Source organism: Belonocnema kinseyi, chromosome 2 (assembly GCF_010883055.1).
Source record: "Belonocnema kinseyi isolate 2016_QV_RU_SX_M_011 chromosome 2, B_treatae_v1, whole genome shotgun sequence".
Classification (NCBI taxonomy): domain Eukaryota; kingdom Metazoa; phylum Arthropoda; class Insecta; order Hymenoptera; family Cynipidae; genus Belonocnema; species Belonocnema kinseyi.
The window spans coordinates 605,770-620,960 of record NC_046658.1 but is presented as its reverse complement, the minus strand read 5'-3'; the positions used below and the strand labels follow the sequence as shown (position 1 = coordinate 620,960).

At 39.9% G+C, this 15,191-nt stretch overlaps 1 protein-coding gene across 1 annotated transcript in view; it reads left to right on the top strand.

The window, feature by feature from the left end:
* LOC117168110 (O-glucosyltransferase rumi homolog) overlaps nt 1–15,191 on the top strand; it is a 165,346-nt gene that overhangs the window by 39,996 nt on the left and 110,159 nt on the right. Inside the window, exons 2-4 of the mRNA XM_033353506.1 lie at nt 7,678–7,849; nt 8,146–8,347; nt 9,670–9,948. Coding sequence (XP_033209397.1) covers nt 7,678–7,849; nt 8,146–8,347; nt 9,670–9,948 — 653 coding nt within the window. The remainder of the gene's footprint in view (nt 1–7,677; nt 7,850–8,145; nt 8,348–9,669; nt 9,949–15,191) is intronic.

Genomic DNA, 15,191 nt, shown 5'->3' with positions numbered 1-15,191 from the left:
AACCCTTATTTTGTTTGCCGAGTTGAGGAAACTCTTCATAATCAATCTTGAGTCTCGCAGTAAAGGTAGTCGTTAGGCTTGTCTTAACTGTCGTATGCTGAATACCCTTAGACTCAAGAATACCCAGATATTAATATGATTTTCCTGCAACCATTGCCTCGATGTCATTTTCGAACTCGTTCTTTCTCTCTCTGGTCCCTAATTCCCCTCTTATTAAATACACTGTTCTATATTTATCGAGCCCGATCTCCATGTGGATATAATTGGAAAACTGCTTTGTGATATCGATCACTTGCTGCAGTTTCTGGGATAAACCAACGTACAGCTACAGGTCATCCATGTAAAGAAGATGGGTCACTTGATGATCATCCTTATTTTCATGAATTCTGAACCAAAGAGACATGCTGTTAAGTGTTTTGCTCAATGTATTCAACGCTAAACAGAACCATAGTGCGCTGAAGGAGTCTCCTCAAAATGTACCAGTCGTAAAGCGTATTTATCTAGTTATCCTTGGTTGTTTATGATCAAAATACTTGATTCTTGTCCCCCAGAGCCTCATCGCATGGCTCAGAAAGTGAATAATGCGTGAGCAGGTTTTGTAAAGTTTTAAGACTTCAAGCAAACAGTCATGCGGAACGGAAGGAAACCTTTGCTTGTAGTCAACGTATGCCCTGTGTAAGTTCTTTTGATGCTTACGAGCTTGAGTCATGGCAACAGCATCTATAATGACTAGATCTTTACAGCCTCGTGAGTTTTTACAACATCCTTTTTGTTTTTCTGAAAGAATGGAATTCTAGTCGGAATGAGAATATACCTTATCTGCAGTGATAGCTGTAAGACATTTATAAATTGTTGGAAGACAGGCTATCGGTCGAAAGCCAAATGGATTTTGAGCGTCTGGTTTTTTTGGTAACATATAAGTAGTACCCTGGAGCGTAAAACCTGGCATCGGAACTGGGTGTTCAATGATCTTCTGAAAACACCTTGCCAACTCAAGATGCATATTCGTCAGGTACTTGTACCAGAAGTTGTGCTCCATGTCCGGACCTGGAGCTTTCCAATTACTTCCCCTTTTCAAGACCGCTGAAACATCTAAAGCTGTGATGTTTGTCAGTTACATTTCAGGACTGTTGCGTGCTCTTCCTTCCTCCTGTTTGAACCACGCAGTGTCCAAATTGCATCTGTTTATTTTTCCCCAAACACCCGACCAGTAGATAGTCATGTCTTCCAATTGAGGGACTTCTGTGTCTTACTGGTTATTTGACTTTACTCTCAGTTCACGATAGAACCTTCTTTCATCTGTCTGCAGGTTTCGATTTTGTTGCCATCGTGCACTACTTTTCTTGTACCGATGCAGTCTTGTTATAAGAACATCAAGTCTCTCTCGTTGGGAGTCTATAATCTCATCCAATATTGCTGATGTTAATGTCTTGATGTGTCTAGGGTGGATGGTTTTAGTAACATGGTTTATCAGCTTTATGGTTCTATTTCCTTTTTATATTGAGTTAATCGACTCAATTGGCACCTTACCTTCCTGACATCCATATATAACCTGATCTTCCATGACTCGATCCCTTGCTGGGACAAAATTCGCATTTTCAGGCCTAGTTTTCCGGCCCAACGTTCTAGCGGTTGCCACAGCTGCACATTATACAAGAGTTTGCACCTCTAACGCAGTTTAAGCTACGTTCAAATACGTAGGTAAAACCTTGGTGTCGGGATATGCTATTATTGCACCCAGATCATTTGTGATGTTCATTTTGGCTACAGAATGTCTTAGTGTTGGTTCTACATATATGAACTTTAGGAAAACATGATCAGAATTCCTTTCAAGGTGCTGTAGTTTTTCTGGGATTTCCCAAACCACATCATCGTTATTAATATCCGGATGTGGTTCTAATGGACCCGTTACAAGATGTTAATTTTCCCTAGAACCTATGCCTTCAGCATCAATCAAGTCTCCGTTTTCCACATCTTCCAAGGCGAGTTGATCAACAGGAAGCTGCCGTTCCACTTACATTTTGATAGCAGTTATTTCAACAGCCGAAAGCAGTCTTGTTTACATATATTGAGCGTTTTTGATCTGTCATATTCTGCTCATTTATTTTTGTGGCTAGCTCTGGGCATTTAAGTAAGAAGAGTCTATGATGTTCTCTCCTCACACTTCGCCCAGATTTCTCTGCTAAAAATAAAGGCGCGTAACATCTATGTTCATATGGTATGTCCATTTTCATCGCATTTCTGGTTGCTGTACCTCTGCTTCTTCCTCTGCTTCTTCCTCTGGTTGTGTAAGGCTATCCACCACTGGAGGATGTGGTGGTGTTGGATCATCAGTAGGTTGAGGAAGAACTTTAATTGCTCCTGCTTGACCGTTTGACGCGGCTTCCTCTAACTGATGTTCATTGCCGTCTTTTTTGCACGCCAAATAAACCTGTTGTTTAATCTTCATTGCTCGGTGTTCTGTAACGTGTAGATTAGTCCTGATGTCCTTCACTTCAGCGATAAGATCTCTTAGTGCGACTTTTTGTATATTTGGATACTTTTGCTGCAAATTTCGTTCTTAAAGTGTATCCTTTTTCCAGTTTCGTTTCAAACTTCGCACTTTCATAATAGGACCCACCGATTCCTTTTTCATTGTGGTATCCCAATTGATGTTCTCCCACGGTATTTCTGTCGAGATGATTGGCTGGAAATAGCTAACGCTAGCCAAAACATCTTCAGCAGTCACAGTGGATGTTCCATTGCTTACCGTTTGTCATAGATGTTCTTGCTGGCTAGATGTTTGATTAGTGAGATCTGCCTCACCATCTTGCAGCTCACCATAGCCACCGTCCTACATGCTGTGGCCCCCAGCTGTGGCTGCAGGGGCGCCCCGACGATCCTCGGAAATTATTATTATTATTGTTATTATTATTACACCATTGAGCCATTTCCCTTTTGAGGTAGACGTGACTCACTCAGTATGGAAAGGAGTAATGTTAGGAAGGGATAGACAGTTTTTAGATTGATCCAGAATGCTCGTGTTATTCAAGTAAACAAAACACGTCTGTTCCGCAGCACTGCTCCGACCCAGGTTGCTGATCAATTTTTCTGGTATTATATAATTATTTTTAAATTATTTGAATCAAAAACTAATATTTGGTATATAATTAATTTTTATATCAAAATTTAAAAATTAATTATTTCGTCTTCATGTATAGGTAATCGAAAAGACCTAGAAGAAGGACGTTTTGCCTGTCAAATAATCACTCAACTAGCGACATTTAAAGCAAAGAGAATGCACATCTTACGACGGTACGTATTTCAATAACAATGCAAGAAAAATGCAAGTTTGTTATTTAATGAGACCTAATGCTTCGTTAAAAATTTATTTTATTGGTTCAAAATTGTTATTTTTAGGTTAGAAGGGCAACTGTTTTGTAGAAAAATCGGATTCTTCTCTCAAGAATTCAGCAATTGGGTTGACATTTTTTCCCTTGTTTGATGGAAAAATCGTTTTTGGTTAAAAATTCAACTATTTTGTTGACGATTCGTCTCTTTTTCTTAAAATATGTTTTTAGTATAAAATGAAAAAGCTATTGCTATTAAAATGTCAATTATAACATTTTTTAAATAGAAAATTGAACTTTGTGATGAAAAGTTAAGCTCTTTCGCTTAGAATGTATTTTTTAGTTGAAAATTAATCAATTTATTTGGTTCAGTTTGTTTTTTCTTAAATTCAACAGCAAATCCTTAGCATTTTTGTTTGAGTAAGGAATAGAGCTTGTAAACGAGGGTCATCCAATTTACCTGGCCTTCTATTTAGTTCCTTGAAAAAAGGAAACTGAAAATCTACAGAATACTTATCCAAGTACTAAGTCTGAGCAATTGCCACGAAAATGTCCATCCGAATCTAGTCGAAAACGATCGTGTCGTCTTGATGTGCCGCGCGAAATTTTTTAAAGCGAGCAACAACTTTTTTACACCAACGGAGCCATGAAAACCGCACGGGTTATACTATGGTAATTCATTGTTATATTGAAGCAGTGACTAAGTTCTTCAAAAAAATTGTTCTTTAACAATATGTTTGCAAATTTGAAAATAAATCCATAAGTAATTGCTGGTTTGGAATTATTTTTTGAACTTTGCACTAAAATCAGTATGGCAGCTGTTTACAGCAGTGGTCAATTAATAACAATACAGTTTAAAAAAATTTATTTTTGCATCAACATTATACTTGTCGAATTTTGCAGTGAGATCTCGGACTACTAATTCAGGCGAACTGTACGCTTAAAGTAATTCACGGAAAAAAGCTTACAAAATAACTGTACAACGATTAGAGTCGCTTCAGGATGGCATCGGCCAGAGCCTGGATGATCGGATGATCAACGTCCAGGGTTTCTCTTTTCCCCAGACGGGGCAAATTTGGGAATTTCCTCGTTGGACCCCAGAGGGGACATAAATTGCTGAAGAGACTCGGGCAGTACCAAAGGCTGGTGGGGAAGCACAAGATCTGAACGAGTACGGTTTCTAAGCCCGATTTTGTTTATAAAACGGGCGTGGACATGAGTCTCCCGTTGCTGATGGCTTAACCCGTGGCCTGACCGACGACATCCGAATCGACTCCAATTCTGCCATTCTGGCGTGATAAGCGGAAGCCGGTAGTCCCATTAGGGCCGATACCGGTATGACTAAACCCGCGAAACGTTCGCGAATGGATTCCGAAGGTACCCTATTTTCTAGATCTAAGCCGAACACTGGGGCGGCGACCCTCTTCTCCCTCCTCCGTCTCTCGAACCTGGTGGCGGTTAGGGTCTTGGGGATGGCTCCGTTCGACTTTACGTGGCCGTCCTGGACCGCGACGGCGGACGAGATGGATGATCGGGATTCCGCTGGTTCACCTCCGAGGTCTCCCTCGAGTCCTAGTATCTCGCTGGTCTGCTGATGTGGGCAGTCGATTGTCTGCATTTCCGGGCTTTGGGGGCCTAACTCTTCTTCTCTTGGGAGGGTCCTTGTATGCTCCAACTCCGGCATCGTCACCGGTCGATATCGACGGTCCTGGATTATTACCGGGAACGGTGGGAACCGATCCTCGACGTCCACCGGGTTGTTCGACATCCCGAACAGGGGGTCCGCGTTCAGATCCTTGGGCCTCCTCCGGATCACGAAACTTCAGGTTAAGATGACCCATCTTCTAACCTGTGAGACCGTTCCCGGACGAAATCTCGGGAACTTCTCCTTCTGAGTATGATTGTTCAGCTGTGGAGAAGGATTACCATTAATTAAGCCCGGGTCAATTGACCAATAAGGTTTAAGGTCCTTTATGTGGGCCTTCTCTAATATTCCAGACCCATCTTTTATCTCATAAACTACCGGACTGATGACTTTCGTAACCTTAAATGGTCCTGCGCATTTAGGGGATAGTTTCCTCGCGACATAATCGACAGCGGACGACAAAGTGTGAGTTCTACGCCAGACGATATCTCCTACTTGGTAGCGAATATCTCGTCTACTTCGGTTTCAGTATCTTGCCTGACGGTCAGATGCTAATTCCAAATGGTGCATTACTAATTCTCTAAGGGCTAAAAACCGTTTAACTCTACACTCCCAATCTTCCACAGCTAAGGGCACAATATCAGCGGTTCCCTCCTCCTGTCTTCTCATTGACTTTGCCAATCTAGGTTCTCTACCATAGTTTAAGAGCACTGGTGACACCCGAGTGGAGCTATATACAGCGGTGTTGTCCGCGAAACGGAAATCTGGGAGTTGCTTGTCCCAACTCCGATGATCACCCTCGACAAAAGATGATAGCATGGTCCTCAGCACTCGGTTTACCCGCTCTACCGGATTAGCTTGCGCATGATACGGTGAGGTAGTCGAGTGTCTAATTCCCAGTTCCGACGCGGTCTTTGAAATAAACTTGTTCACAAACTCGGTCTGAATATAGGAGGATCTGATAGAAATATATACATTTTTCGATGTAAAACTATTTTTTTAGCAATAAATTTATAAATTACAGTAATATAATCAAATTGACAATTGCAAGCAAACCGTGCAGAGGCTTTTAAGGTGTTCATCGTACAGTGGTAGTTGGCACTTTGTACTACAGTGCAGTGTTTTGCGGTCTTTCTTTATTAGGCATTTTTCTTTCTCGCCGATCTAAATATTTACATAGAGGACCATGTTTTTTGAATTTAAGAAATATGGAGTGAAAATGCACTCTCACTATGAAAAAAACGAAAAATAATCAACTTACCTAAAATATGATCTGTAAAAATATGTATGTAAACTGAAAGGTGGGGTCGAATCGACCCAAACTAAACTCTGACTGTACGCTATAGCTGACTGAAGAATACTAGTGACTCGAAACTATGTGTGAGTTTATTAAAAACTCTCTTCGGAATTCTAGACGATTGTAGTTATTTCGCACTTCCGATACACACACACACACACATTATATAGTCTGTAACAGAAGCGTTCTCTCAAATTCACACTGGACCTATAATAAAGGATATTTACGACCGTTAAGCCGTTTTATTTTACTTCCATAAATTGTGCAAAAAGAAGTGATTACTCAATTAAAATATAGTGTTAAATTAACCGAGAAACAGAAAACGGCTATACGTTTGATTGATTAACTTTACCTTCAATTGTGGAACTTACTGGCGATAATTCCAGTAAAAAGTACAAATGACAAGCATGAAGGCGACAGCGATTGTAATAAACGTGATTCCCATAGTGAATAATTTCAAATGCTTGGTGTTCTGTGTGAATAGATTATGTATTACGTTTACATAGGTACACATTTTTGACTTCGTAATCGTAATAAGCGACTTTAAAAACCCAGTTATACTAATTTAAAAAACAATGAAACATTTATTTAGCATACTCGTCCGCCATATTACAGATGTTACAGTTCATTGTTACCTTTTATTTTGAGGTAATTTTTTCCATATGAATTTTGTACAGATAACGCATAAATAACGTCAAGCAGTCATTGTAGTTTGACTCAGTATTGGATACCATTTTCTCATGGCAAGAGACCGCCAATAATGAAAATTGGGTTTGTAATTCTTGTAATGGTTCGTCCGGTGGGTTGATTATTCCAAAAGTAAATTGCACTATGCGCAAGATAAACTTGTTACACAGAGTTTTGAGACGTTGTGCAAATGTCTTATCATGATGAAAGAGCGATCACTGCTTGACGCTATTCATGCGTTATCTGTCTAGAATTCAAAATGAAAAAAGTACTTCACGATGGATCACTCTATGTAACCAGATGTGCCAATGTTACACTTTTGTTACCGAGCAGTTACCTAATGTGTTTTCTGGGAAGTGGTCGTCTATTTCTTAGCTAGGATTTTACTTCAGCAAAAACCTCAGGTACTGATAAGGAAATATTGTGAGAAAACTTATATTGTTCACCATTGCACTAAGCTCCCCCCCCCCCCATCGGGTTCATAAACTTTAATTTATTATTAGACCTTAAAACCCTACAGCATATACAAAAATCAGCAATACATGACCTTTTGTAATTTCAAACTACACTCTTCTTGTACGCCAGTGTTTTGTAAGTATCATGTAGTCCTCAGGTGTGATTTTCGTACTTCCTTAAATTCTGTATTACTTTAAGATTCTAAAAAATTGCACTGGCAATATTTCAAGAGCAATTATTTTATTTTTATATATTATTTACAGCTTACAATGAGAAGTATGAAAAATTTTATAAGGCAATTGAAGATGCAGAGCGTACTTACCTTGATTGTAACAGAACCAATTGTCAGTGTTTTAAAAGCGTAATTGCAGAAGATTTAGCAATTTTTAAAAAGAAAGGGATCAGCCGGAAATTAATTAAAAATGCTAATGAAAGGTAAGAAAAGAGATTCTTGTGAATTTAAGTTCTTTTGACTTTTTCGTTGTGTTCGTACTTGAGGCCATACATTCGCACGTAATGACGGCCATTATTCCAAGCGTTTATCCGCCCGTCCTTCTGACAGAAATTTTGGTAGTAAAAATTTATTTTAAAAATTTTATGTTATCGTATATAGAGGTCAATTTACATAAAGAATGGAGTTAACTTTACTTTGAACACAAGAAATCTGAATGGGTGATTCAAATACATTTGTTTGGTCATAAATATGTTAATATTAAATTTTTTATTTTTAGGGGAATATTATACCAGTTAATAAACGGACGCTTATATCGTGAAAAAGAGTGCATGTTTCCCTCCAGATGTGCTGGAGTGGAATATTTCATTTTTAAAGTTATCGGAAATTTATCAGACACAGAACTCGTTATCAACACTCGTGATTATCCTCAATCTAGTAAACATCTGGGTGAAATCTTACCTGTATTTTCATTCAGCAAGGTATAACATAAACAGTAATAGTACTTTGTGATGTAAGTGCGAAAAATTGAACTTTTAAAACCAACTTTTTCGAATGTCAGTTTGTTCGCACGTGCGCTTCATAATACATCTTGGAACAAGTGCATAAAAAGTTTCTCTTTCCATGTTTGTAAAAGTAACTAGAATGTTAAAAAAGGTTTTCAAAAGTATCTAATCATAAAATTTGGACAACACATTCGTAAATGTCTCACTTTAAACTTTAAAAGACTAAAAAAGAGGAGTGAAAAAAGGCACCTCTAAATTCAGTTTTATTCTTATTTTCTCAACTGTTTTATTTTTATTTTTGATCGTAAATAGTCGCTAAGAAAATTACAAAACATCTAGACACGTCAAGTTGTTCATTAAAGATCCTTTGTGTGGAAATTTGGACTTTAAACATGCTATACGCTACATTCCATCCCCACGCTAACTAAACAATGTGGCCATCATTATTATCATAAATACATCCAGAAACATCACAAAAATGATCAAAAACATAGCATTTGACTTTTAGAATTGCCCATTTTAATAAATAAGTTCTGCGTGGTGGATTTAGAACTAACTAAAAAGGGTGCCAAAGTGTACGCTTTTTTTGTCGATCTAAAAGGCGCGTTCCCTTCGGTGTATAGGGGGAGGTTGTGGGAGGCAATGGAAGAGAGAGAAGTTGAGAGAGGCCTGATCGTGAGGGTAAGGGAGGTATATGAGGAGAGGAAGGATAGTGTGAGAGGAGTTGATGGTATCTCTGAGGGTTTCTGGGTGGATAGGGGGTTAAGGCAAGGGTGCCCGCTTAGCCCAACGCTTTTCGCAATTTTAATCCTAGAACGGTATCGTGACTTTTAGTACAATAATGGTATCCACACGCTTCCTAGGCGTGTGCGCCCTGATTATGAATATTTCAAGACAACAAATGGTTTTTTATTTTATTTTTTTATTTCCGTTTATTTTTTCAAAATAGTAATGTGGTATGGCATTCATCCTTGTCTACGTGTACGCCTCGGAGGCGTGTAGATATCGTTCTAGGGTTAAACGCGGATATGGAAAGTAAGCTAGTGGCCGGAGTGGTAGGAGGAGTCAGGATATGGTCACTCGCATATGTAGATGACATAGTGCTGATAGCACCGAGGCACCCCTTTTGGCGCAGTGGGTGTTTTCTTCTTTAATGAAAAACGCTATTTTAGGCGTACTTTACAAGCATGAAAGGGAGCCTTTTTGTGCAGGTATTACGAAGAAGTATCAAATCACATGTATCCATTTTCCCAATATTTTCTCAATATTTTTTTACTGAAATGAAATGTTTTGTTTAGACCCCACAGTATTATGATATTACGTATCCTGCTTGGGCTTTTTGGGAAGGTGGACCAGCTATTTCACTTTACCCACGAGGACTTGGAAGATGGGACCAACATCGAACCTCTCTAAATAAAGCAGGTTTGGAAATTCCTTGGGAGCTTAAGAAGGGGATTGTCTTTTTTCGTGGATCACGAACAAGTTCTGAAAGAGACAACTTAATCCTTTTAAGCCGAATTAGACCAAATCTTGTCGATGCACGGTATACAAAGAATCAAGCCTGGAAATCTGAAGAAGTAAGAATTTCATTCATTGAAAATAAAGTTTATTACATATTCAGGCCTCGCAGTTTGGATCTTATTAACCATACTAGCTCTATATTTTCTTATGTCTTATTCAAATTACACTACCGGTTAAAAGTTTGGGTTTACCTCTTTTTTGACAATTGATTAAGTTCTGTTAATTTTAATTATGTCAAAGCTTAAATTTTGGCTCCTTAAAGGTTTAAATGCTCTCAAAGTTCTGTATAAAATGAATCAACGATGAAGCCTATTTGTCTATTTTTCGAGAAGATATTGCAAAAATGGTGTAAATTTCAATGTTTTCTTAAATTTGGAATAACTTTCGTAGTAATTAATATTTTTTAATTTACCTAGGCTCATTTTAAAGCTATTTTTCAATAGTATCAAAAAATCTTATTAGTGTAAAACAACTTCAAGTTCTTGTTCTAACATAATATTTTTTTTAGATTTGCGGTCATAACGCTCTTATGATACTGTGGAAAAATAGCTTAAGTTCTCGCACTGTAATAAGAAATTTTTTAAATTTTACAATCATAAGCTGTTGTGACAATGTGGAACATAGCTTTATTATGAGCCTAGGTAAATTAAAAAATATTAATTATTATGGAATTTATTATAAATTTAAGAAAACATAGAAATTTACACCATTTTTGTAATATCTACTCGAAAAATAGACAAATAGGCTTCATCCTGGGTTCAATTTATACCGTTAAGGAGCCAAAATTTTAACTTTGATAAATTAAAATTAAGAGAACTTAATCAATTGTCAGAAAAGAGGTGAACCCACACTTTTGACCGGTAGTGTAAGTACATTAAGTTAACTTTTTTTTACTTCCCTATTTCTAAGTCGCCAATGTGCATCATATAAGCACTGCATGTCTAATGTCTTTAACTGCTTCAGATGGTAAGAGTTAATTTATTATTGCACTTTTCATTATCATTTAATTTTGTTAAAAACGGTTTCATCGAACTCTACATCTATTATCTCTAAAGGAAAAGTTTAAATAAGTACTGCTCTTTGCACAATGTGAATTTCGTTTTCCTTTTGGTTACAAGTTTGAGCATATCTTTTGTCGCTTTTCCATAAATTAAACTGTTTAATTTGTAATGTTATTTTTAACGGTTAAAACACAAAATACACATAATTTATTTTTTTAAATATTTTGTTGTATCTTCATGTCGTTTTTCTGAAAAATTCATGCATTTTTCATTTCAAGTCTTGTTTTTCATGTTAAAAAATATAAACTACGGCTCATGTATGGAAAATGGCCGACAACAAAATTTTAGACCTTTTTTGGTCGAAAAAATTTGATGTCTACGTTTTTTTTCTTTTTTCATTACGAACTCAACTTTTGTTTTCAATCCCTTAAAACGTGTGCCAAAGTACAATTTAATCCGACAAATCTTGCAACAGTCATCCGGTATATCGATAAAAGCGACGACATACAGTTAGGCACCATCGCGAAACCAAAATATTTGGCATGTGTATAGCTGATACTCTTATGTCATATCTAGATCTATCATTGCATTCTGCGCAGCACGGGTTCATACTGAGAAAATTAAAAGTTGCTAATTTGGGTAAATTCACAAAGTATTCATCGGAGGCTATACATTGTATGCATGCTTCTATCGTAAGAGGAATCTTACTAAAGGCTGTTACTAATAAAAATCCGTGAGAGTATAAAGACTCGTTAAAGGCCGTTTTTTTTCGAAAAAATTCTATTTTTCATGTAAAAATTAAAAGAAAGAAATTTTTCTTCACAGCATCGTTGCAGTAATGTGTTCTACTATCGATCCTAGCTGCGATGCAGGCCAGAAGAGAAAAAAGTGCCTTGTACTACTATGACCGACGCTTATTCATTCAGGGGCGAACACACCTTATACGAAAACTAGGTACCCCTACCCAAATGATTATGTGAATTCCCAAAGGGTACAATTTTCGACAACTTACTCCTAAACCTTGTACACTAGGGTGGTCCAAAAATGCATGGCAAAATTCTTTTACATGCTAGAAGGCAACGATCCCCCCTATTTTATTCTAAATCCGAAAAAAGAAATTCCCTAATTTTTTAATATATTTTTGTTTGCTTTAATAGGTGCCGGTTTTGACTTGAAGTCTTCCATGTGAAATTCATGTGGAAAATCACTTTTTTGAGTCTTTATAATAATTTGTTAGGGTTTGGAAAAATCTGACGGGAAAGTATTGTTTTTATGTCAAACGACAGAATGAGAACCTCAAGAGCCAACAAGCTGTTCACACGATTTCACTTAGAATTTTCCGAGAGGAAATTCTGAGTGAAGGTCTTACGTGACAAATTGAGGATTCTTGAGATTCAGACGACGAGTTTGCCTACTCCCTTGTAAATGCATTAGCTTTATTCGCAGCACATCTGCCGCGTAGCTGTGTGGCCGTAATAGCCCGGAAGGTCCTTCTTCAAGAAAAACATGAGCCTGCCGTCTTGTTTTCGTTTCGCACGAAAACATTACGACAGGCTTCGAGCACGTACGCCAGTGCCACTCACTCTCTCCAACGCGCGCCTCCTCTCCTCTCTTTCCTCTCCCTTTCTCCACGCTTCTTTTTTTCCTTTAGCGCACTGGCGAAACCGGGGAGCTCAACCGGCACTTCGTGTTGTATGGCTGAAAGGCACTTGATAAAAATTAAATTAAACATGAAAAAAAATCTGGAAAGAAATCAAGCTGTCCAGCCTACAACTCGGGGTCGCCGGATAACGATTGGACCCGATGGGTCTTTGCGGCCGTCCTCCCTTTATTTTTCAACAACGAATTAAAGAAAAATACCAAAATTTAAACTTTGTTCAAAAGGAACAAAAGATGCCCCCCCCCCCCACCTGGTTGTTATTTTATTTAAGTTAGGAATAAGCTTAATAATCGACTTTTTGATCATTATGGAAGTTTTAAGCTCATTGATTCTTTTCATGTCTGACTATAACGTGTAAGAAATTAACGATTCCTTAAGTGGGGTATAAGGGCCATTGGAGTTGTCATTTTGCGTAAAAATTTTATTAAAAAAAATTATTAAATAAATAATTAAAAGCTGAAAAACTCCAGCGGCCGTTCTATTCGTCGTAGCTCCATTATTCTTCGTGAATAATGAAGCTACGATAAATTATAAATTACTAACCAAATTTTATATTTTTAAGATTATTATTAATATTTTTAATTTACAATTAAAGATTTTTTAAATTAGTGAATTTTCGGTGACAACGCGTGAGAACCGAGGCAGCGCTACCCCACTGCTGGCTGCGACTTCGTTGTCGATCTCGCAACCAATCAGCGGGCCCGCTGCCGCTCCCACTGCTCTCGGCCACCATCCCGCGCGGTCACCGAGAGTCGAGGAGTAGTAAGTAAGACTAGTTCGTGTTCGAATTTCTAAGGAGTAAGAGCTACGCTCTTCCTCCTCACCTTGCCAATAAACGAGTTTAAGATTTCTAAGGAGTAAGAGCTACGCTCTTCCTCCTCACCTTGCCAATAAACGAGTTTAAGATATCCACAGTTTTTCAATTGTTCCTTCTACCATCCTGAACAACTGAGTTGTCACCAGCGGGTCGACCTTGCAGTGTCGTGTCTCATCGGCCCTGCCATCGAAATTGACGGGTGTTCGAGGAAGTTTCCTTTTCTTTTGCATGTTCTCTTTTCCGTCGCAGTGAATTATCTTTTTCTACCTCATTATCTTCTGTGCCAATGTCATCAACCAAAGTGTCGTGAAGCAGCGTCGTCCAACCAGTGAAACCGTGTGTGTCTAGAAGGGTTTGTGGTGCCGGGCCTAGCCCGTCAGTGCCATCCCCGTGAACTCGGTGCCTTCGTCAATCGGATGGAACATCGGCCGAAAGGTTGTTTTCCCCTCGATTGATTTAATCCCTTTCTGTGGAGACGTTGTCGGCCGAATGGTTGTCGCGCCGCTATTGAAAGGCATTAGAAGCGGGCCGAGTGTCACCTCGACACAGCAGCCGGGATCGGGCTATCCAGGTGCTCTACTTGGGAAACCGCCGCGTGTACGGAACGTGCCTTAAACACCCCCTTTGATGACAATGGAAGGCAGAGGAACACGCCCTAATCGCCGGACCAGGCTTCGTTGGGCGCGGCAGGCCGAGGAGGCAGCGCTCACGCCGGAGGAGAGAGGGAGACGCCTCGCGGCCCGACAAGCCGAGCACTTAGAACGCCAACGGTTGAGAGCCGTTGAGAAAATAGGAGACGTGCGGAAGAACGGCGGCGACGTGAGGTAGACGAGCGTCGAGCTAGGGAGCTCGAGGAACGCCCCTCACATTGCGGGTACCTCATTTCGTGGAAGAACCGAGGTACGTCTTCCCGCCAGTCAACCTGACCCGACGGAACGAATCAGCTGCCGGACCCAGTCGTCCCATTGTTAGGAACTGCCCTAACTCGCCGCCCTATCCCTGGAAACTCAGAGTACCTCCAACAGTAGCCCTCCCCGCACCCGGGGAGTTAATGGACATTCATTTTATACCCGTTGAAGAGTCCAGCGAGGCTGGAAACGCCGACAACGCCGAATACCCACGACCTGGCGCAAGCGCGGAGGCCCAGTCTTCCGGCCAGAATCCGCGTGCGAGTTTGAACTCGCCAGTACAGGCCCCTCCCTGCACACCGCGTGCAGCTATCGCCTTCGAAGAACCAGGGTCGGGTACGTTGATCCTGTCCGCTTTTGAAACGCCGGAGATGTTCTCTCCATCGTTGCTCGGATCTCCACCCCCGAGATATTCTGGTGGGAACCACCGAAGAAATTTAAATTTTGAGTAGTAAGTTGGGTGGGTAGTTTCCTATCTAAAATAAAAAAAAGGGGTCATCGAGTGGCCCGTCACCGACTCACACTCTGTCCGGATCGGTGAAACCACTTTGGACCCCCACGCAGTACCCAGGATTTCTCTCCTTTCCTTCTTTCTTACCCCTCCGTCCCCTCCACCACAAACAAATTAAAACAAATGCCGCACTCGGCGTCCACATAGCATTAAAGTCTCCGCCGGCACCGCCCATGGACGGACTATCCGCTTGGTGGAAGCTTGTAAAGGGGGACATAAAGCGTGTGCACTTGCCTCCCCCCACCAGTCAAGCCAACCCTCCCCAAGGGATGCAAGGCCTTGACCGCTGGCTCGCCGCACGTGAAAACACGCATCAGACTGCCGGTACGCGACCGGCCTCACGAAACTACGGTCTCTGCAAAATATTCTGCGTACCTGCCTCCACCTTACCTTCTCTCCTCA